Source organism: Thalassophryne amazonica, chromosome 14, assembly GCF_902500255.1.
Source record: "Thalassophryne amazonica chromosome 14, fThaAma1.1, whole genome shotgun sequence".
NCBI classification, from domain to species: Eukaryota; Metazoa; Chordata; class Actinopteri; order Batrachoidiformes; family Batrachoididae; genus Thalassophryne; species Thalassophryne amazonica.
In genome coordinates, this window is record NC_047116.1 from 91,975,493 (window position 1) to 92,000,615 (window position 25,123).

The 25,123-nt window shown below is 42.8% G+C and overlaps 1 protein-coding gene across 1 annotated transcript in view; it reads right to left on the bottom strand.

Moving 5' to 3' along the window:
- The window catches only part of thsd7ba (thrombospondin, type I, domain containing 7Ba), a 553,518-nt gene that overhangs the window by 518,275 nt on the left and 10,120 nt on the right, over window positions 1–25,123 (bottom strand). The window contains exon 2 of the mRNA XM_034186086.1: window positions 3,091–3,273. Within this exon, the coding sequence (XP_034041977.1) occupies window positions 3,091–3,250 (160 nt within the window). The 5' untranslated portion in view covers window positions 3,251–3,273. The remainder of the gene's footprint in view (window positions 1–3,090; window positions 3,274–25,123) is intronic.

The window sequence follows — 25,123 nt, forward strand, 5'->3', positions numbered from 1 at the left end:
AAGAGCGCTCTGGAGCAGGTTTTAATCTAGAATGTGTCTGTACATTGCTGCATTCATCTTTCCCTCAATCCTGACAAGTCTCCCAGTTCCTGTCCCTGAAAAACATCCACACAGCATGATGCTGCCACCACCATGCTTCAATGTAGGGATGGTGCCTGGTTTCCTCGAAACATGATGCCTGGCATTCATGCCAAAGAGTTCAATCTTTGTCTCATCAGAACAGAGAATTTTGTTTCTCATGGACTGAGAGTCCTTCAGGTGGCATTTGTCAAACTCCAGGTGGGCTGCCATGTGCCTTTTATGAAGGAATGGCTTCCGTCTGGTCAATCTACCATACAGACCTGATTGGTGGATTGCTGCAGAGATGGTTGCCCTTCTGGAAGGTTCTCTTCTCTCCACAAAGGAATTCTGGAGCTCTGACAGAGGGACCATTGGGTTCTTGGTCACCTCCCTGACTAAGGTCCTTCTCCCCCGATCGCTCAGTTTAGACACATGGCCAGCTCTAGGAAAAGCCCTGGTAGATCCATATATCCTCCATTTAGAGATGATGGAGGCCACTGTGCTCACTGGGACCTTCAAAGCAGCAGAAATGTTTCTGTACCCTTCCCTGGATTTGTGCCTCAAGACAATCCTGTCTCAGAGGTCTAAAGACTATTCCTTTGACTTCATGCTTGGTTTGTGCTCTGACTGTCAACTGTGAGACCTTATATGTAGACAGGCATGTGCCTTTCCAAATCATATCCAATCAACTGAATTTACCCCAGGTGGACTCCAATTAAGCTGTAGAATCAGGATGCACCTGAGCTCAATTTTGAGCTTCATGGCAAAAGCTGTGAATACTTACGCACATGATTTCTTCATTTAATTTTTAATACATTTGTAGAAAGCAAAAAAAAAAAAAAAAAAAAAAAAAAAAACAACTTGTTTTCACATTGCCATTATGAGGTACTGTGTCTGGAATTTTAATGAAAAAAAATAAATTTCATCTATTTTGGAATAAGGCTGTAACATAGTATATGGAATAACTGAAGCACATTGAATACTTTCTGGATGCACTTTATGAACTCAAGAAACATTCACATAACAGTATAAGCAGCTTGGTGAAACCACTTCACCCCCGACATGTCTACATCCATAAAATCATAGCAGAGCTCCACGGACCAGATATTTACTGGACACCAATGTCTCATTAACCGGGTCACATTACCACAGCATACACATCATTATTGTGACAGTCCATGCTGAGCTTGTCACCACAGGGCAGAGATGGATTGTCAGTCAGGAGAAATGTTTTATTATGCTAACCACCCAGCTGCACTGGCCTGCTGGCTTCATAATGTCCAATAGCTGCCTGAGGTTAATGCTTCCCAACAATGGGTGTCAGAAAGCAACACTTTCATCACACAACCCACATCCCTGAAAATATAGGGTTTTTTTCCCCTCTAATAAGAAGCATTCATGACTGTCTGACTCTGGTGTTTCTGTGTGTATAATGCTCACTCACACACACACACACACATACACACACACACACACACACACACACACACACACACACACACACACACACACACACACACACACACACACACACACACACACACACACACACACACACACACACACACACACACACACACAGTGAATCCAAATGAAAGAGCCATCACATATTTAATGGTGTAGTCCCTGTCAATCTTTTACCATGTAAGTCAAAAAAGGATTTACTTTCACACCACAGTAATTTTGTTGATTAGTATTTAAATAAAGTATTAATGTGTCTATCCCCAGCTGTTGTCTCCCACACCTGTCATTCATTTATTCATTCATTCATTTATGTATTTATACCTGCACCATTCCCATGTTTAGTTACCGGTTTGTTCTTGTTTTGCTCTGACCGTGGTTTCATTGTATTTTGTTTCTTATCACTTCTGTCTTTGTTGCCCACATTTGGACTCTGTAGTGTGTTTGTTTTTGTGACTCCCAGTTTTCCCCAGTTGCACTCATGTTACTTATTGCACATATTTTGATCACTGAATCACCTGCCATTCACCTTACCTCCAGTTTGATTGCTCTGCCTGCATATTTGTGTTCATCTTGACATTACAAAACATAGTATTAATGTTTTATCATCACTTTATGAGACTATATCTAATATGTATTTTTTCCCAAGTTTTTGGTCTCAAATTTTGTATTCCTCTCTTCCATCAAATGCCACATTGAATTTTGATCCCATCCACACATGCTTCCTCCTTCATGTGGTCTAGAAGTTCTCAAGTGGTCAACTCACATTTAAAATAAATGCTTTTGAGCAATAAAATTATCTCTACTTTTGCTGTATACCACAACAATAATGTATTTTATAATAATTAGGTTTTACACAAAGTACTATTTTCCACTTTTTCTGGAAGACATTGAGTCTGCCTGAATTTTTCCAATTCAGGACCCAACGAAGGTTTGTGGTGTCATGGTTGTGGTGAAGTGCAGCACCAAGACTTGACTTTCAGTTTTGTGGAAAAACTGAAGGGGACTACACCTTTAAATATATAAACCTTGTCTTCAAGTTAAATGTATCATAAAAGATATTACTTGAATATCTCAAACAAGTGCTTTACATCAAAATAGTATAATAAATAACTTCAATAACAGCTTAAAATTGTAACAGAATCAGCAAAATTACAGAAATTCTCAACAGGCACCCATTTTCAAATAAAGCATTTTACCAATGAAACCACCAAAACAGAAAATATATGTCTTTAAAACCACAATAAAGCTCAATTCATGTTGTCTGCCATGTCTACAGACTTCTACCACTTTTCTCACACATTGTACAATTACATATAATGATATGGAAGCTTTTTGCAGGTATTTTATTGTAATTTAGCATTACAATAAGGGACAAATGCAATTTATTATTTATAGCTTTTTTTTTCACAATTACAGCATTGCAATATGACCATAAAAATCTAAGTACAGCTCAGCAACAGAATTGGTGATGGCACTGAGTCACTGTGTTTAGGTCTACCACACTGATAATAATGCAGTCAAACAGAGGGATTTGATTTGATCTGATGAATGATTAAAGATGTCTACCTGCTTTCCATGAGAAATGATGGTCCTTTGGAAACACGATGTCTGACTGGACTGGAATAGAAAAGATACACAAGAGGAAGAAAAGTATGAGGCAGTCCCCAGCTCGCCGTGTCCAGGCAATGACCCCAAAGTCATCTTGTAGAGTCATAGTCCAGCTCATTGACTTTCCTTCCTCTCTTACTCCTGTGGGAGGAACATTAAATATATCAGCTTGTCGCACTCATTAATTCGGTTTAACACGTGGGTCCAAGGACCCAGAGAAAAAGCTTATAAATTGTGTGCAGTTCTTTTAAAAAGGATGAAGTGGAGAGAGTCTCTGACATTTTCAGACTGCTGTATAGATAATATCCCAGTGAAATGTCTAATTCTGACACAAAAAAGTCTCAATGTCACCTTCCAAACTGCATCATCTCACAGGAATTGTTAGATTCTGTATGACTAAGATTCCATCCCTGCCTGTGTTGCTCCAAAGGAAAAAAGTAATTAATCAGAGAGGCCTAAACATCTTGGTTTCCCATGGCAGAAGTGGAAACAGGTACTGAAGGGAGCAGAGACTTTAAGATTCAAGTAATACATAGGATAAGTGGAAATTTTATTGCAGCTCATTTGCTTCCATCTTCTGTTACTGTGCTTCATGTCCTAGGAGTATTCAGGATTAGTCCTGGATTCACCAAGCTGTTAATTATGTTGCACCAACAGCAAAATTAATGAATTTTGAATTGGATGTGTAATTCCTGGAGCTTTATAAGACTTGCATTGTGGTGTTCATGCCTGCGATGGTTTTAAATCTTATTTTGTTCTGCTTTACTACTTGGTGTTGTTAGATTAATTTTTGGTTTTATTTGTTTGTTTGTTTGTGCTCATCATCCCTCAGTGTTGCCAGACACCAAAAAACAAATTACCATGTACAAAAACACCATATCTATTTGTACTTCTGAAAGAAAGAAAGAAAGAAAAATAAGTGGTGCTATTGTAGTATAGTACTATCATTCAAAACATAATTTCTTGAGTTTATTGATAGTTATGGCTCGGATTGAGGTACTACACTTTTTTGGGGTTTATTGATAATTATGTTGCTATAGTAGTATGGTACCACCATCTTAACCAGTGGTGCTATAGTAGTTTAGTACCATCACCCAGACATAATTTCTTGACATTATTGATAATTATGGTGCTATAGTAGTACAGTACCGCCATCCAAACCAGTGGTGCTACAGTATGGAACTGCCATCCAAACCAAAATTTCTTTACTTGATGAATAATTATGGTACCATAGTAGTACAACAGTGCCATATGAATAAGTGGTGCGATAGCAGTTCAATACCACCATCCAAACAATGATTTCTAGAGTTTACTGATAATTATGGTGCTACAGTAGTATAGTACTGCCATCCCAACCATCATTTCTTGAGTTTATTAATAATTATGGTGCCAATGTAGTATAACAGTGCCATTTGAATCAGTGGTGCAATTGCAGTTCAGTACCACCATCCAAACCATGATTTCTAGAGTTTGTTGATAACTATGGCACTGTAGTAGTTCAGTGCCATCATCCTAGCCATCATTGCTTGAGTTTATTGCTAATTATTGTGCCATAGCAGTACAGTACCACCATCGGAACCATAATTATCAATAAACTCAAGAAATCAGTAAATGCTACATAAGTTGTGCAGAATCCCATAAATTAATCAAGGCCCCCACCTTTTTTTTCCCCTCATCACGTCAATGTATCAGTATTTTGATGAGAGGATGAAGTGAAACAGTACTTCATTCTGGCAACAATAGCCAGGTAAAATTAGGATCTCTTCAAGTTTGATCCCTTAAGATAACAAATGTTAAGTCAATGTGTTTGCTTGCTAACCTAGCCTGCTGTGGATCTCTCTCTTCAGTCAGTCTTGTTATTGTCTGTTTGCCAGCACCATTGACTTTGTGCCTGAAAACAGTTGGATGAAATAATAATTTACGATGTTTGATAAATGCCAATGAGCCACCGTATTTATTAACTGCAGCACAGAAAAGATAACGGGCTCTGTCCCGACAACACAATTTTGGTCTGAAGGCACTCTTCCTAATTTTGTAACAAAATCGTTATTTACTCAATCGGGTTTTCATTAGAACTCTGGACAAGTGCTACTGACTCCTGATTAAATATTGAATTTAAAGTATTGATTAGCTCAGTTTACAGGGTTTATTCCACCATTTTGACACTTAAACCTGCAGTCAAAACCTATAGGTTTATATGTTCCACTCTAGAGACAAATCTAACTGTGTAATATTTTGAGGACTGGATTAATTACCAGGCAGAAGCCAAAGCTCAGTGTGATAATTTACTATTATTGACACTTTTTTGTTTTCAATAACTTATTTCAAATTAATATTCACTACTCTCAATATTGTATAGCAAATATTCTATAAAATAAGTATAATTTCTTTACACCACACTCTCTTCTGTATAGACTTCCTTATTTTTAGACTGACAGGTGGCGTTAATGGTTTTAAAGGATGGATTTTAGGAGGAGGAGCCATGCGGTGTCAGGTGTGACTGTGTGGCAATGGCTAATGGTTTACTTGATTCATGGGTCAGGTAGGAGAGCCCTTTAAAACAATATAGCTTTGTGTGCCAGGGAAGTCAAGACCGTCTCTGGATACAGTTTTAAAATTTTGTACTATCTTTCCATTTCATTGCTTTGAAACATACTGTATTAACAGGTGGCCAACTAAAAAAGCAGAGTGAGTGTTACATAGGAGAAGAGAGGAAGACAGAGAGTATCCAACCAAGCTGACTTGTAAGGAAATTAAAAACCCCAATCTTGTCCACAATATATGGACTTGTCTTCACATAACAACACATACATGTTGGTTTGCATGATAATTGTTACCATTGTTCTCTGTTAATCCATAATCTCAGCAGTATATACAATGAAACAAGCCAGCATCAGTAATGAAACAACAAAAGAGAGTAATTTGTACAACACACAACTAAACATTATTGTTTAAAATGAGAAAATACATTTAAAAAGTTCATCCTGTGTGATTTGGTCAAATGTACAAGTGCACCTAACATTCATAAAGGTGACATTTATTTTACTTCAAGTGAAATAAAGATTTTAATCAAAATGGGAAAAAAGCTTTACATTTGTCCTAATCAATTATTATTATTATTATTATTATTATTATTATTATTATTATTATTATTATTATTATTATTATTATTATTCCAGTAACCATGACTGTGTTAAAATACACGCAGCAATAAACTATATCATTAACAAAAGTTAATCTTATCATATCCATATCAGGTCCATGGTGCTCAATCTTTTGTAGGCATCTGAGGATGATAGATTGTCTGATGGTAGATTAACTACTGAAAGGCAGATTGCATTTTACATTTAGGATTATTTACACAAGAGCTGAGAGAAAGATTACTTTTGCTTGAGCTCATTCAGAGTAATTACATTTGGACACTGTGCCTTTGTTGAGTTGGAGTGAGGGTAAAAGTTGTTCAAAGAGGGAGAAATGTGAGGTTGGTGATGGCTTGGCACACAGAAGTAAGGAGCCAGATGCCCATGATTTGATGGAGTGTCCTCTGGGTTTGACATGTTATTCTATACCAAAGAATGTTTTAGTATTTGCTGCCAAAGAGTCTTTTAAACACAACACAATCACCAATTGAGTGCTTTGTTTGCGTTGTGTAATGTGCACTTTCTGTCTGAAAAAACATCTCTCTCTGTCCATTCTATTTCCATTCATCGTTCAGGCGTCATCTCAAGTCAAGTCTGGGAGCATGTGGTGGTGCTGCATCCACCACATGTATGGAACCGCACTGGGTCCTGGATGGCAACAACCCAGGTAGTCATCTACCTGTTATCACCAGGTCAGCAGTGAGGCACCTGTGTACTGGATCATGCCCAGAAAAATGCACCAAATGGTCCAAATATGTCACTCCTGAAGATGAAGGCTGCAGCAAGTTCTTAGACCCTGATCGTCTGGGATTTCCCAGCCATCAGACCAGGCTAAAGATATGTTGAGGGCCGTGTGTTTGTCAGCATGCAGCGACATTCCCACATAAAACAAACCCACACACAGGTGTCTCCACATCAACCATGGATGTACCTATCCAGCCTGGGAATCAATCAGGAGAACATCGTCCTCACCACTGAGTGATTACCGTGACGATGAATCATGATCAAGTGAGGCGTCAAGAAGAATTTGCCACTCAGTGGTGTTTCCTTTGCACCAAAGTTCAAAGCACAATGCACTTCAGTTTGCCGTGAAGGTTTTGTTTGTTTTGTTTTTATTTTTTGAAGAAACTGCCATCTATTGAGTTCAGAAAAAAAGCTTCTTTTGCCATCAGTAACAGTACCTAACAATCATCCAAAGAGAACAACTGCTAAAAGCAACCAGTAACCACCCATAGCCATGGTCTTGTGCCCAAGAATTACAGCCATATAGTAAAACAGGAAACACCACAATCCTGAAGACCTAGACCTTTGTTCTCCTACAAAGGTACCAGCATCTTCCCAAACTTTGATCTTAAAGGCTAAAGACCCAGAAGCATGAATGTCACTACTGAGATAAATTAATGTCTCTTCATGTTTCACAGTTTCAACACACAAATATACTCCTAATGGTTGAGTCTAGGAACTCAGTAACCCTCAAGCGACTGAGTGGGGGTCATTTATGACCCGAGGCATATATTTTTGTGCACCATTTTCTAATTTAAAATGGAAAAAATGATTAATATCATGAATTTGTAAATCTGTGTGTCCTAAATCCATTCATGGAATTTTGCAAGTATCCGTGTGGCAAGTCTAATCCAAACTTGTGTGGGGTCACTTATGACCCCAAGAAGATCTATGAGATTTTCAACATTATAGCTTCAGATAGTATTTTAATTTGCCATCTCTAATCATGATATTTTACTGTTTTGCAGAGAAGCACGTCCCTCGACTTAGAATAGCAAGATTTATAGCTGCAAAAGCACTGATTCTTGATGCCCAGAGTGAGGATGAAAAAAGCTCATGCTTGTCACAAAGTATGACTGATGGGTTCATTGAGATTTGTGTTAAAGTAACCAGTTCTTCTATATTTGATGCTACAATTATCCTACCATATTAGTCACTAAAATAGCTTGGTCACTTAAGGGTTAAAAGCCTAGATTTTACATTTGATCCTGGACAACTACAAACCCAGACACTTAATTTGACCTCAGCTTCTCAAGTGTTATCAGTGTTGACAATGAGTCTGGAAAGATAATAGCATTGTCCAGGAAATCAAGGTCACTAGACCTTTCCTTTCCAACAAAGGCACCTAAGCCACTGGACTCCTCAACTGTACCCAGTACCCAGTCCCTACAGCCATGATGTCCAGTAACTCTGGGGACTTGTGACCACATTATTGCAGTGTTAGAAGGGAGCCACTGTGACTCAATCAGAAAATACAACAAATACAGTATAATTTGTTAGCATTAAGCAACAAGAAAAACAAAAGAAATACTAAGGTGATTGTCTAAGCTTCACTAAAAGATCCAGACCTTAGATCAAGCTGAGGCTGTGGCCCGCTCTGTTTTCTAATTAAATGAATGTAAAAGGGTAGAAAGCATAGTAACATACTATGCCAGTGTGCTAGCCATACGAAATGGAAAATAAGTGTGTCTCACTCTGGACTTGAAAGTCTCTATTCCACAGAACAGGGGCATGATGACCGAAAGCTCTGTGACCCACAGACTTTTTATTTACCCTAGGGACACCAAGTAGTCCTGCACCCCGAGAACGGAGAACCTGGGCCGGTACGTAGGGTTTTATTAGGTCAAGTAAGTAGGGAGATGCTAGTCCGTGAATAATTTTATAGGCTAATAGCAGAAACTTATAAAGTAATTAACTTCTTACATTTCATTGCAGAAGGACTAGCACACCTGCTTCTAAACCATCATTAATTTTGTGTCCACTAACCAATGAGAAAGTGGCAGACATGTTTGTGAGCCATTATACAGGCAAAGCAAGGCTGGTCACCAGATGCAAAAACATTTTGCCCTCATTATGTGCCCTTTTTAATTTGATGAGCTACAAGAAAATACAATCTATTGTTTTAGAGTTATGCTGAAAAAGTGGTGAGGTTGGGCTCGTTAATTGATTTATCTATTCAATCAGTAGATTTTAAAAGTTACATATTTCCACTTTTCCAAAGTCCAGAATAAAAAGCATGTAGCAGTAGAAACACATGATACAAAGAATAACAAAAGAACAAGAACAAAGGCAAAAGACTGTCTGAAATCATACACATTTAACCCTATAACACCAAGTGTATCATATTTGATACAGGATTTTCTGAGATGTCTGCTTCATCAGTGTGATATTTTCTCCCCAAAAAACCCATCGTATACAATGAGATACTTGTAGTGCACAGACAAACCACCAGATGTCAGTATCTTATGCATCAGACGGCCTTCAGATGAGACGTTCATAATGGCTGCCTGAAACAAGTGATCCACAGTAATTTCCCTAAGAAAATGCAGCATTTTATAAGTTTAAAATGTTATGTTTGCTCTGGTTTAAAAGTGATGCTTTTATGGTACAATACCCAATGTAGCAAATATGATACAAATAAAAACTCATATATGCAAAAAGGTTTTTGTTTTTTTGTTTTGTTTTGTTTTGGTTTTGTTTTTTTTTTTTGGTGGGTTTGTTAAAAGGTCCAATAAAGACTCTTGTTTCAAAAAATTAGAATTTTCTGACAATTATTTCACAGGGTGGGCTTTATAGGGTTAAATACACTATAATTGATAGATGATACCATGCGACTGCCAATTCCATCTTCTGACATCACATATTCAGGACAAATTGGCTCTAATCTTGCCAAAGAATCGAGCCAAGTCCGGAAGCATGTGCCGGTGCTGCATCCACATCACCACAGAACCAGCTCTGTGCTGGATGGCAATCATCCAGGCAGACATGCAGACCATCTATCCACACGTGTCAAAAGGTAACCGTGTATTTGTCCTAACCAGGTCTCCTTGGCCTTCTCCAGGCATTGTGGTTCTCAACACTGGGACATCAGTGAAATGTACAACCCCAATTCCAATGAAGTTGGGATGTTGTGTAAAATGTAAATAAAAACAGAATACAATGATTTGAAAATCCTCTTAAACCTATATTCAATTGAATACACGACAAAGACAAGATATTTAATGTTCAAACTGATAGACTTTGTTGTTTTTGTGCAAATATTTGCTCATTTTGAAATGGATGCCTGCAACACATTACAAAGAAGTTGGGATCGGGCAACAAAAGACTGGGAAAGTTGATGAATGGTCAAAGAACACCTAATTGAAAACAAGTGAGTGTCATGATTGGGTATAAAAGGAGCATCCCCAAAAGGCTCAGCCATTTACAAGCAAAGATGGGGCATGGATCACGACTTTGTGAACAACTGCACGGAAAAATAGTCATACAGTTTAAGAACAAAGTTTCTCAATGTTCAATTGCAAAAAATTTAGGAATTCCATCATCTACAGTCCATAATATAATCAGAAGATTCAGAGAATCTGGAGAACTTTCTACACGTAAGCGGCAAGGCCAAAAACCAACATTGGATGCCCGTGACCTTCGATCTCTCAGGCAGCACTGCATTAAAAACCAACATCATTGTGTAAAGGATCTTACCGCGTGGGCTCAGGAACACTTCAGAAAACCATTGTCAGTTAACGCAGTTCGTTGCTACATCTACAAGTGCAAGTTAAAACTCTATCATGCAAAGGGAAAGCCATACATCAAAAACATCCAGAAATGGTGCCGCCTTCTCTGGGCCTGAAGTCATTTGAAATAGACAGAGGCAAAGTGTAAAAGTGGGCTGTGGTCTGATGAGTCCACGTTTCAAATTCTTTTTGGAAATCATGGATGTTGTGTCGTTGTGACGTTGAAAAAGACCATCCAGATTGTTCCCAGGCAAAGTTCAAAAGCCAGCATCTGTGATGGTATGGGGGTGTGTTAGTGCCCATGGCATGGGCAACTTGTACATCTGTGATGGCACCAACAATGCTGAAAGGTACATCCAGGTTTTGGAGCAACACATGCTGCCATCCAAGCAACGATTTTTTCAGGGACGTCCCTGCTTATTTCAGCAAGACAATGCAAAGCCACATTCTGCACGTGTTACAACAGCGTGGCTTCGTAGTAAAAGTGTGCGGGTACTAGACTGGCCTACCTGCAGTCCAGACCTGTCACCCATTGAAAATGTGTGGCATATTATGAAGCACAAAATATGACAACGGAGACCCCGGACTGTTGAACAACTGAAGTTGTACATCAAGCAAGAATGGGAAAGAATTCCACCTACAAAGCTTCAACAATTAGTGTCCTCAGTTCCCAAACACTTATTGAGTGTTGTTAGATGGAAAGGTGATGTAACACAGTGGTAAGCATACCACTGTCCCAGCTTTTTTTTTTTTTTTACAGGCATCCATTTCAAAATGAGCAAATATTTGCACAAAAAACAATAAAGTTTGAGCATTAAAAATCTTGTCTTTGTGGTGTATTCAATTGAATATAGGTTGAAGAGGATTTGCAAATCGTATTCTCTTTTTTATTTACATTTTACACAATGTCCCAACTTCATTGGAATTTGGGTTGTATCATAAAATGGTAAAAATGGACTGCTTTTATATAGGTCTTTTCCATCTGCATCAGATGCTCAAAGCGCTTTACAATTATGCCTCACATTCACCCCGATATCAGGGTGCTGCCATACAAGGCACTCACTACACACCGGGAGCAATGCAATGTTTCTTTGTGCAATCATGTACAAAGAAACGCACCACATGGTCAAAATGTCACTTGAATATTTATTGATGCATGCTGAAGCGATGTTCCTCATCTGAGCCTCTGCAAGTAACTGCTCATTTGATACAAAGTAATTCCAGCAGTACCCAAAGATCCTCTGAAGAGACCTGGTAACAAAGACATTCAGCCATTGCCTAAGGTCACTGTATATATGTATTACCTCTTAACTACATGCAATTCAGTCTTTGTAAGCACATTATGTTGTCAAAATCAAGTGGAAATGTTCCCTAACGTGGTCTTCATACATGTATGTTGATGTGTTCAGCTGTGAAGCTCATCAGCCAAACAGAATATAATTTTTATGTGACAAGATGCTCTCATCAAAGCCGCCCTTGTCTAAAGTTGTTAACGGCCAGAAAACGTATTCAGTTTGAATGGATGAGCAACATGCTGTGCCACTTACGCAGCCATATGCCAGTTAGACACTTCTGCTTCCTAATTACTTGCCAACCTCTTGGGCCACACTGCTCTGGAAGCCATACCTGACTGCTCTCACATTACAACCTCCCTGCAGCCTCTCTAATTTGACTACTCACACGACAAGCGTATTCTCTGTAGGATGACAAAACACGCCACGACTGCCTGGAAAACACTGTCTCTGAGCAGAAAACCCTGAAAATCCAGACATTTCCCATTATGTCCCTGTTTGATGCTGTTTGCAAAATATGAGATGACTCAAGTGGTTACTTTTTAAGGCCTGTCAGTTTGAAGAGTTGAGGCAATTGTGTTTGTACTGCTCAGCCTTGGCCGTCTCATATTTGTGTCTGTCATCAAAGGGAGAACACAGGTGATCCAAAAAAATCTTTATAAAAGATAACCTCTTAAGCTGCTGAAGATCTAGGTCAGGGGAATCATGCCAGGCTCTTGGTGGCCACAGCAAACCTGTCAAACAGCAGTGAGGCTCAGATGTCTCCATGCATCCTATTTAGATACTCCACAGTCTGGTGGAATACAATCTGTTTCTCTGTCTCTTGTGGTCCTTGTTTGGGGTGAACTCACAACATTGGGAGAGTAAGGACCCTCTGGCTATCATAAGGGAACAGATGAACCACCATCCAAAGTGTTCCCTTTCACAGGTGGTCACAATAATTAGTGTTTGATTAGATCTTTCTAAATGAAAGGCAAAAGCTAATTTAGTATGCCAAGGCTCTGAACAATCACTGTGTAATTCTGCAGCCACCTTAAATATGTCAGCCTGGGGAGCAAACAAAGACATTTGATTGCAGTTCTTTCACCGAAGACACCTTGTTGGATTTCAGTATAATTATGTAGCCAATCTCAGTTTAAATTCCTCGTCAAACCAGCAAGGTCATTTTTTGGGTCCTGCATCTAGTATACAGTATTCCCGATTCTATAATGTGAAGCCAATAAGAGTCTACAACCTCTGTGGGTGGCATTGCAGTATGAAGGTTACTTACCAGGCCATTTAGAGTGGGTAGCTCAGCAGACAAGGAGGTGGCCTGTCAATATGTAGACTAACCCTAACCTTTAGTCTCCTGTGTCTCAATCCATCCAGCTGTATATATTGGACTGGTGTCCCATCCAAGTGGAGTCATCACATCTCCTCTACTTCATGCTATAGAATACAAAACACCGGGTGGCGAGACAGGAGAGCCCAACGACCTGGAGCGAGAAGACAAACACATTCAGAGTGCCTGGAGGTGCCACTGAGACTCGTTGATGAGAGATACGGCAGATTCCAAGACATCAACCAGGTAGCCTGTTTCCACGCGCTGGCCATGGCTGTGTTTTACAATCTACACATTGTTTGTGTGTTCTGTGCTGAGGTTTGCTGCAACACCAAGGTTTGTTGTAGTGTGTCTACGTATTGCATGGTCAACGTGGACAATCGGTGGATTCCGTACGGCAGGCCAGGGACTGGTCTGTGTGGCAAGTTATTTTTGTTTCATACATTCCTCTCGCCTGGACAGCGTGAGTACAAGACTGGACTGTGTGAATGCGTGTGAGTGTGCATGGGCCCGGGTTGTGGTGAGTTCAAGGGGATTCGGAAAAGTGGGTTTGAGATTTAAGAGTTGGGATTAGTTAGTGTGGGTTTGTTTTTATTGGTGGGATTTGTTTGCGTTTTAGCAAACGGGGGATTATTTGTGGGTCTTGGGGAAAATGTGTTTAGTTTTTGTGCTATGAAATTAAATAAAGAAATTAGTTTATATGTTGTCAACAAAATGTTTCTTGTCTGATTCAAAATTCACCTACCAGGACGACATTCCACGCCGCATGTTGCGCCTAATACCCTTAACTGGAGACTTGACCCAAAGCACCCTTCCATTCTGAAGTATGAGTATTATAGAGTGGTGGTAAGGGTGCTACAGTAGTATATTCAATTAAAACTACAGTTTTTGGTCATTTAAATGTAAATGAAAACTCTTAGTCCTACCAGGCAGAAACATAAATGAGCCTTACTAATACCCTAGATCAGGTCAGCTCTGGCAGGATGTGCTGGTGCCATGCACCGCCACATCCCTCACAAAATGAGTCACATTTTCGTGATGTGTTTTTAAAAACTGGGTTGCTTTCATAGTGCAACTGATAGTCCTCATTGGAATCTCCCTAAGAAACCACATGGGTTGATAAAAGCATTTCAGCAGAATTCAAGGAAGAAGAAACCTCCGACCTACCTACCTAACTCCAGACCTCAGTTTATGAATGCCTGCGACGGACTGGCGTCCTGTCCTGGGTGTACACCATCTCGCACCCTATGACTGCTGGGATAGGCTCCGGCCCCCCGCAACCCTTAATTGGACTAAGCGGTAGAAGATGAATGAATGAATTTATGAATGCCCTAATTTATATAGTGCCCACTTATCAATCTAATAACAATTTACTGTGTTGCAAAAATGATCTTCCAGATCAATACAAAATATTCTTGGACACAGTACACTTAAAATAGGTCTCCAGTCATTAAAAAATTCCATAAGAAGTATGTAAATCAAAAGAGGATATTCATTTTTTAATCTGCACTGAGAAAATGTTGTTTATTTTAGGTAGACGAGGTGTGAGCGGTGAAGAGGTAATAACGAACAAGAACAAACATTAAGTTCTTATTTTCAATTCTCTCAGGAAAGTAGTTACAAGATGTTTTGGCATTGTAGGCGGGTGCCAAGTCCTGCTGGAAAAGTAAATCAGCTTGTCGGTGTTGTGAAGGTGTAGGAACACGGACCCACAACAGGGGGCGTTAAATGAACGGAAAATGGATAAGCCAAACAGTAACAATTTAATGTTGTGAAGTGCACAACGGAATACAGACAAATACAGTTTTGGTACCACAGACAATTATATGTTGAGTGACATGTGGGCAGGCTTGAGGATAGGAGACGTCCGTCCTGAACCGAGCCGGATCCCACACGGCCCTCACTGCCAACGGATCTGAAGAACACCGGAGCCGCCAAGTCCTGGATCCCCAGGTGGCCACCGTCTCCAGCTGTCAGACCTGGTACTGCTGGCAGAGAACAGAAACAGTTTTGATGAGTGTGAGTGTGCACACTCAGTAATCCCACCGTCTGTGTTCTTTAGGGAGGGAGCACCTCCACCTCCAATCACACACTTGTGCAGCTCCTGTCTAACCACTTATCTGATTGGGGTGTGAAGCGAAGCCGTTGCTGATCACACCAAACTCCAATCCCACCGATAAGGCACACCACAGGAAAGCGGCTGCAGAAAGAGTTTAAACTAAGACACAGTTTTCAGTTTAGCAGAGAATTACCTCTTCTAGTAGCTGATTTCTCGGCGAGGAGGTGGAGTTGCAGTCCGGCCTTTATGGTGAGGTTGATGAGTTGGCTGAGTGACAGCTGGTGCTGATGATGTGTGACAGCTGTCACTCCCAGTGGCTTTGACGCCCTCTCGTGCTTGAAGCCCGCACTTCAAGCAGGACGCCATCTGGTGGTGGTGGGCCAGCAGTACCTCCTCTTCAGCGGCCCACACAACAGGACCCCCCCTCAACGGGTGCCTCCTGGCACCCGACCAGGTTTGTCCGGGTGCCGGGTGTAGAAGTCGGCCAGGAGGGCCGGGTCCAGGATGAAGCTCCTGTTCACACAGGAGCGTTCTTCGGGTCCGTATCCCTCCCAGTCCACTAAGTACTGGAACCCCCGGCCCTTCCGACAGACGTCCAAGCCGGCTCCCTGTCAATGATCCGGGCAGGTGGCGGCGCCGGTTTGGGGGCACAGAGGGGAGAGGAGTGGCAGGGTTTGAGTCGTGACACATGAAAAACCGGATGTATCCGCAGTGAAGCTGAGGACCTTGAGGATGGTGAAGGGTCCTATGAATCTGTCCTTTAGCTTTTGGGATTCCACTTATAGGGGAATGTCCTTTGTGGATAGCCAAACCGCCTGCCCGGGCTGATACGTAGGGGCCGGGGCACGCCAGCGGTCTGCATGGGCCTTAGCCCTCGTCCGGGCTTTGAGCAGGGCAGAGCGGGCAGTACGCCACACCCGATGGCACCTCTTCAGATGGGCCTGGACCGAGGGCACCCCGACCTCTCCCTCCACTAACGGAAATAATGGGGGCTGGTACCCCAAACATACCTCAAATGGGGAGAGGCTGGTGGCAGATGACACTTGGCTATTATGAGCGTACTCGATCCAGGCCAGATGGTCACTCCAGGCCGTCGGGTGCGCGGAGGTCACACAGCGGAGAGCAACTGCCATGGTTCTTCGCACCCCTGGGTGGCAGGAGAGCTTGGAACCGTGACAGAAGTCCAGGACTGCAGCTCTGGCTTCTGGTGGGACGTAAAGTCTGTTCTTTGGGCCGGTGCCCGGGTCCGGGTTCCATGTCAGGGCCTCCTGGACGGTCTTCTCCACGTCCCAGGTGAGGGTGGCCACGACAGTGGACTTGGGGATGATGGTTTCGGTTGGGTCTGACAGCTCGGTCCTGACTTCCTCTTCGTGCACCCGGGACAGGGCGTCAGACCGTTGGTTCTTCGTCCCGGGGCAGTATGTGATCCGAAAGTCAAAATGCCCGAAGAACAGTGACCAGCGGGCTTGCCTGGGGTTCAGACGCTTGGCGGTCTGGATGTACTCCAGGTTCCGATGGTCTGTGAAAACCGTGAATGGCTCCGAAGCTCCTTCCAACAGGTGTCTCCACTCCTCCAGAGCCTCCTCTACCGCAAGAAGTTCCTGTTTGCCGACGTCATAGTTCCTTTCAGCTGGGGTCAACCTGCGGGAAAAACAGGCACATGGGTGGAGAACCTTGTCGGACTCCCTGCTCTGGGACAGCACGGCTCCTATCCCTGAGTCAGAGGCATCCACTTCGACTATAAACTGGCGACTTGGATCGGGCTGCACCAGAACTGGTGCAGTTGAGAACCGGCGTTTCAACTCCCTAAACGCGGCTTCGCACTGATCCGACCAGGTGAAGGGGACTTTTGTGGAGGTCAGGGCTGTCAGGGGACTAACCACCTGACTATAGCCCTTGATGAACCTCCGATAAAAATTAGCAAAACCGAGGAACTGTTGCAGTTTCCTACGGTTTGTTGGTTGGGGCCAGTCTCTCACCGCCGCTACCTTGGCCGGATCGGGTGCGATGGAGTTTGAGGGGATGATGAACCGCAGGAAGGACAAAGAAGTATGGTGGAACTCGCACTTCTCACCCTTCACAAACAGCCGGTTCTCCAACAACCGCTGCAGGACCTGACGTACATGCGTAACATGAGTCTCACGATCCGGGGAAAAGATGAGTATATCGTCTAGATATACGAAGACAAACCGATGCAGGAAATCCCGCAAGACATCGTTTACCAAAGCTTGGAACGTCGCGGGGGCGTTAGTGAGGCCGAACGGCATGACCACGTACTCAAAGTGACCTAACGGGGTGTTAAATGCCGTCTTCCATTCATCTCTCTTCCGGATCCGAACCAGGTGGTACGCATTCCTAAGATCCAGTTTTGTGAAAATTTGGGCTCCATGCAGGGGCATGAACACTGAATCTAACAGGGGCAGAGGGTATCGGTTGCGAATCGTGATTTCGTTCAGCCCCCTGTAATCAATGCATGGACGGAGTCTGCCGTCTTTCTTGCCCACAAAAAAGAAACCAGCACCCATCGGGGAGGTGGAGTTCCAGATCAGCCCGGCAGCTAATGAGTCCCGGATGTAGGTCTCCATTGATTCGCGTTCAGGACGTGAGAGGTTGTACAGCCTGATGGACGGGTACTCAACGCCCGGGATCAAATCAATGGCACAATTGTACGGACGGTGCGGGGGAAGGGTGAGCGCCAGATATTTGCTGAAAACTTCAGCAAGATCGTGGTACTCACTTGGCACCGCCGTCAGGTTGGTGGGGACTTTAACCTCCTCACTAGCTGTCACACCAGGCAGAACCGAGGATCCGAGACATTCCTGGTGGCAGGTTTCGCTCCACTGAGCCACAACCCCAGATGACCAATCAATCCGGGGATTGTGCTTTATCATCCAAGGAAACCCGAAATCACACGGGAGGTTGAAGGTGTGACATAAAACACAATCTCCTCCCTGTGATTACCAGACACCACCAATGTCACTGGTTGTGTCTGGTGTGTGATTAATGGAAGAAGGGTGCCATCTAGTGCCCGTACCTTCAAAGGTGAAGGTAGAGCCACTAGAGGGAGCCCGACTTCCCTTGCCCATCTGCTGTCCAGCAGATTCCCTTCCGACCCCGTGTCTACCAGTGCTGGGGCGTGAAGGGTCAGATCCCCACTCAGGATCGTAACTGGGATGCGTGTGGATTTACGGGGTTTCCCCGCGTGCGTATTATGGCCCAACCTTAGCCCAGCTTCTAAGGGTGGGCATTGTCGTTTAACCGTTTGGGGCAGTCCCTCTGTAGATGCTCACTCGAGCCACAGAAAAAACACTCCCTGCGGACCAGCCTCCGTTATCTGAGCTTTGTATTGACTTTAGCCCTGCTCGTGTCCATAGCTTCGTCAGCAGGGGGAGCTGTTGCCACACGAGAGTCACGGGCTGTGGAGCGTGGGGAAGACGGCACCCTTTCGGACCCGGAAGGAAGAGGGACGGCTTGTGCCCGGCCACGCCCCCCGCCCTGCTCCCGACGGTGTTCCTCTAATCGGTTATCTAATCGTATAACCAGATCAACAAGAGCATTGAAATCCCGCGGTTCCTCCTTAGCCAGTAGATGCTCCTTCAGGACAGACAGTCCGTTTACAAAGGCGGCGCGGAGTGCAACGTTGTTCCAGCCGGACCTCACTGCTGCGATGCGGAAGTCGACTGCATACTCCGCTGCACTCCGACGCCCCTGTCTGATTGACAGCAGCAAGTCTGATGCAGATTCGCCTCTATGGGGGTGATCAAAAACCTGCTTGAACTCCCTCACAAACCCAGTATACGTCGTTAGGAGCAGTGAATTCTGCTCCCAAAACGCCGTAGCCCAGGCGCGTGCCTCTCCTCGAAGCAAATTTATTATGTAAGCCACCCGACTGGCGTCTGACTCGTACATGACGGGACGCTGTGAAAAGACGAGCGAGCACTGCATTAAGAAGTCCATGCACATCTCGACACAGCCTCCGTACAGCTCCGGAGGGCTTATGTATGCTTCAGGGGATGGTGGGGGGGTTCATTGAACGACCAGTGGAATGTCTGTCTCAGGCCTCCTGTCAGCAGGAGGAGGTGCTGCAGCAGCGCCCTGAGCCTGCGCTTCCACCTGGGTGGTGAGAGCCTCCATCCTCCGATTGAGAATCACATTCTGCTCGGTGACTAAGTCCAGCCGAGCAGTGAAAGCGGTTAAGATTTGCTGCAGCTCACCTAACACGCCTCCTGCTGATGCCTGTGCACCTTGCTCTTCCATTGGCTGTTCAAGTGATGGTTGACGCCACTCGGGATCCATGACGCTGGCCGAGAAATCCTGTTGTGAAGGTATAGGAACACGGACCCATAACAGGGGGCGTTACATGAACGGACAATGGATAAGCCAAACAGTAACAATTTAATGTTGTGAAGTGCACAACGGAATACAGACAAATACAGTTTTGGTACCACAGACAATTATATGTTGAGTGACGTGTGGGCAGGCTTGAGGATAGGAGACGTCCGTCCTGAACCGAGCCGGATCCCACACGGCCCTCACTGCCAACGGATCTGAAGAACACTAGAGCCGCCAAATCCTGGATCCCCAGGTGGCCACCGTCTCCAGCTGTGAGACCTGGTACTGCTGGCAGAGAACAGAAACAGTTTTCATGAGTGTGAGTTTGCACACTCAGTAATCCCACCGTCTGTGTTCTTTAGGGAGGGAGCACCTCCACCTCCAATCACACACTCGTGCAGCTCCTGTCTAACCACTTATCTGGTTGGGGTGTGAAGCGAAGCCGTCGCTGATCACACCAAACAAAACACAGTTTTCAGTTTAGCAGAGAATTACCTCTTCTAGTAGCTGATTTCTTGGCGAGGAGGTGGAGTTGCAGTCCGGCCTTTATGGTGAGGTTGATGAGTTGGCTGAGTGACAGCTGGTGCTGATGATGTGTGACAGCTGTCACTCCCAGTGGCTTCGACGCCCTCTCGTGCTTGAAGCCCGCACTTCAAGCAGGGCGCCACCTGGTGGTGGTGGGCCAGCAGTACCTCTTCTTCAGCGGCCCACACAACAGTTGGGAGGTGGCAGCATGAAGTTCTCTAAAACCTAGTGCTTAACAGCTGCATTGATTTGGACTTGATAAAACACCAGCACATGACTTGGCACCTCAAATAATCCCTGACTGGAAACTTCACACTGGACTTCAAGCAGCTTGGACTCTCTGCCTCTCCGCTCTTCCTCTAGACTCCAGGACCTTGTTATTCTTTTTCTCTTTTGCCCAAGTAAGAATTATTGTATTGTATTATTGTATTGTTTGCTGTTGTGTGTTGGGGAACAGCATGTCTGTCAGGGACATTAACAGACTGGACAAATTTGTCAAGAAGTGAATGTCAGTGATGGGGAGGGAGGCGGTCTCTGTGGGTGAACTGGTGGAGAGCAGGATGAGGTGTATTATGCATTCTATTATTAACAACAAATTTCATCCTCTACACGACACTGTGGTTGCTCAGAAAAGCAACTGCAGTGACAGACTCCTCTCCGTGAAATGCAGGACTGAGAGGTATACAAGATCATTTGTCCCAGCCACCATGAGACTGTTTCTTGTTAATGTATTTTTACTTCTAAGGTGTTTTTAGATTTTTTCTTATTTATCGGTATTGTATTGTATGGATGAATTGTGTATTTATGCATGCTCTTGGGCAGATGAATTTCCCCTTAAAGGGGATGAATGAATGAATGAATATCTATCTATCTATCTATCTATCTATCTATCTATCTATCTATCTATCTATCTATCTATCTATCTATCTATCTATCTATCTATCTATCTATCTATCTATCTATCTATCTATCTATCTATCTATCTATCTATCTATCTATCTATCTATCTATCTATCTATCTATCTATCTATCTATCTATCTATCTATCTATCTATCTATCTATCTATCTATCATATTGGACATTGTCACTGGTTCAGGAGTGGGTTGACACCAGGAGTGTAACACTTTGAGCCCCTTCCCTGGACATGTCTGTGCATGGTAGTTCTTGATGTACTGACTCCAGCCTATGTCCATTCCTTGTTAAGCTCTCCAAGTTACTGAATTGGATTTGTTTGTCAGTCTTCTCAAGGCTATCATCCCTGTTGCTTGTGTATATTTTCCTACCATGCGTTTCCCTTCCAGTTAATGTTCCATGAATACACTTTGATACATCACTTTGTGAACAGTCAGCCCTTTCAGCAATGACCTCCTGTGGTTTACCCTCCTCCTGGAAGGTGTCACGGAGTGTCTTCTGGACAACTGTCAAGTCAGCAGTCTTCTCCGTGATTGTGGTTTTGTGTACTGAAACAGGCTGAGTGAGTCATTGCATTTATACAGCATAAATAGCAAGTTGCTCAAACGTGAAATGACCATGCAAATGATGGAAATGGAATAGAATGAGAATAATCCTGTTGTGTCTGATGATTTGCGAACGTTCATGCTGGATTACGGTCGCAAATATCCATTTTACCGGCTCCAGTAACACGTCAACCAATCAATCAATCAATCAATTTTTTTATATAGCGCCAAATCACAACAAACAGTTGCCCCAAGGCACTTTATATTGTAAGGCAAGGCCATACAATAATTATGTAAAACCCCAACGGTCAAAACGACCCCCTGTGAGCAAGCACTTGGCTACAGTGGGAAGGAAAAACTCCCTTTTAACAGGAAGAAACCTCCAGCAGAACCAGGCTCAGGGAGGGGCAGTCTTCTGCTGGGACTGGTTGGGGCTGAGGGAGAGAACCAGGAAAAAGACATGCTGTGGAGGGGAGCAGAGATCGATCACTAATGATTAAATGCAGAGTGGTGCATACAGAGCAAAAAGAGAAAGAAACAGTGCATCATGGGAACCCCCCAGCAGTCTATGTCTATAGCAGCATAACTAAGGGATGGTTCAGGGTCACCTGATCCAGCCCTAACTATAAGCTTTAGCAAAAAGGAAAGTTTTAAGCCTAATCTTAAAAGTAGAGAGGGTGTCTGTCTCCCTGATCTGAATTGGGAGCTGGTTCCACAGGAGAGGAGCCTGAAAGCTGAAGGCTCTGCCTCTCATTCTACTCTTACAAACCCTAGGAACTACAAGTAAGCCTGCAGTCTGAGAGCGAAGCGCTCTATTGGGGTGATATGGTACTACGAGGTCCCTAAGATAAGATGGGACCTGATTATTCAAATCCTTATAAGTAAGAAGAAGAATTTTAAATTCTATTCTAGAATTAACAGGAAGCCAATGAAGAGAGGCCAATATGGGTGAGATATGCTCTCTCCTTCTAGTCCCCGTCAGTACTCTAGCTGCAGCATTTTGAATTAACTGAAGGCTTTTTAGCGAACTTTTAGGACAACCTGATAATAATGAATTACAATAGTCCAGCCTAGAGGAAATAAATGCATGAATTAGTTTTTCAGCATCACTCTGAGACAAGACCTTTCTGATTTTAGAGATATTGCGTAAATGCAAAAAAGCAGTCCTACATATTTGTTTAATATGCGCTTTGAATGACATATCCTGATCAAAAATGACTCCAAGATTTCTCACAGTATTACTAGAGGTCAGGGTAATGCCATCCAGAGTAAGGATCTGGTTAGACACCATGTTTCTAAGATTTGTGGGGCCACGTACAATAACTTCAGTTTTATCTGAGTTTAAAAGCAGGAAATTAGAGGTCATCCATGTCTTTATGTCTGTAAGACAATCCTGCAGTTTAGCTAATTGGTGTGTGTCCTCTGGCTTCATGGATAGATAAAGCTGGGTATCATCTGCGTAACAATGAAAATTTAAGCAATACCGTCTAATAATACTGCCTAAGGGAAGCATGTATAAAGTGAATAAAATTGGTCCTAGCACAGAACCTTGTGGAACTCCATAATTAACTTTAGTCTGTGAAGAAGATTCCCCATTTACATGAACAAATTGTAATCTATTAGACAAATATGATTCAAACCACCGCAGCGCAGTGCCTTTAATACCTATGGCATGCTCTAATCTCTGTAATAAAATTTTATGGTCAACAGTATCAAAAGCAGCACTGAGGTCTAACAGAACAAGCACAGAGATGAGTCCACTGTCCGAGGCCATAAGAAGATCATTTGTAACCTTCACTAATGCTGTTTCTGTACTATGATGAATTCTAAAACCTGACTGAAACTCTTCAAATAGACCATTCCTCTGCAGATGATCAGTTAGCTGTTTTACAACTACCCTTTCAAGAATTTTTGAGAGAAAAGGAAGGTTGGAGATTGGCCTATAATTAGCTAAGATAGCTGGGTCAAGTGATGGCTTTTTAAGTAATGGTTTAATTATTGCCACCTTAAAAGCCTGTGGTACATAGCCAACTAACAAAGATAGATTGATCATATTTAAGATCGAAGCATTAAATAATGGTAGGGCTTCCTTGAGCAGCCTGGTAGGAATGGGGTCTAATAAACATGTTGATGGTTTGGATGAAGTAACTAATGAAAATAACTCAGACAGAACAATCGGAGAGAAAGAGTCTAACCAAATACCAGCATCACTGAAAGCAGCCAAAGATAACGATACGTCTTTGGGATGGTTATGAGTAATTTTTTCTCTAATAGTTAAAATTTTATTAGCAAAGAAAGTCATGAAGTCATTACTAGTTAAAGTTAATGGAATACTCAGCTCAATAGAGCTCTGACTCTTTGTCAGCCTGGCTACAGTGCTGAAAAGAAACCTGGGGTTGTTCTTATTTTCTTCAATTAGTGATGAGTAGAAAGATGTCCTAGTTTTACGGAGGGCTTTTTTATAGAGCAACAGACTCTTTTTCCAGGCTAAGTGAAGATCTTCTAAATTAGTGAGACGCCATTTCCTCTCCAACTTACGGGTTATCTGCTTTAAGCTACGAGTTTGTGAGTTATACCACGGAGTCAGGCACTTCTGATTTAAAGCTCTCTTTTTCAGAGGAGCTACAGCATCCAAAGTTGTCTTCAATGAGGATGTAAAACTATTGACGAGATACTCTATCTCACTTACAGAGTTTAGGTAGCTACTCTGCACTGTGTTGGTATATGGCATTAGAGAACATAAAGAAGGAATCATATAAAACAATTTGTGACCATAAAATCCCGCATGAACATCCGCAAATCAGACACAAGAGGGAAATTCCCTAATTTTACTTTTTGTAACTGCTAATGAACAACACTGAATTTTTCACAGTATTCTAATTTTTTTTAGATGCACCTGTAGTACATAGCCTTTCTGCAATATCATGTTTCACATTCTATACTGGACAGATTTTGTTTGGACATGTCAGAATTAAAGAATTAGACATCTGTAAACAATTTCCAGAGTCCCCTTTTAGCTGTGTCCATTTCCATCAATTCAAAGTCCAGCAGTTTTCTTGAGAGGTTACAGCCAGGAGCACTGAGCCCGCATTTCCTCTCTGGCTTGCTGCATCTGTGAAAACTCATTAAACAGAGTTTAAGTTTTGATATCTGTTTGATGTGCTTTTTTGATGAATAATGTGCAGAAATGATAAAAAAATAATCTACTAGCTGATAAAAGAAAGTCATCTGGATGTGTCTTGTGATGGTCTTCTGCGTGTCTGCTGTGGCTGGTCATGAGCTAATCAATTCATTGGCTGCACCTGCCAGCCTTTGGAGCCCTTAAGATGAGTGTGACAGCACAAGTCTGACAA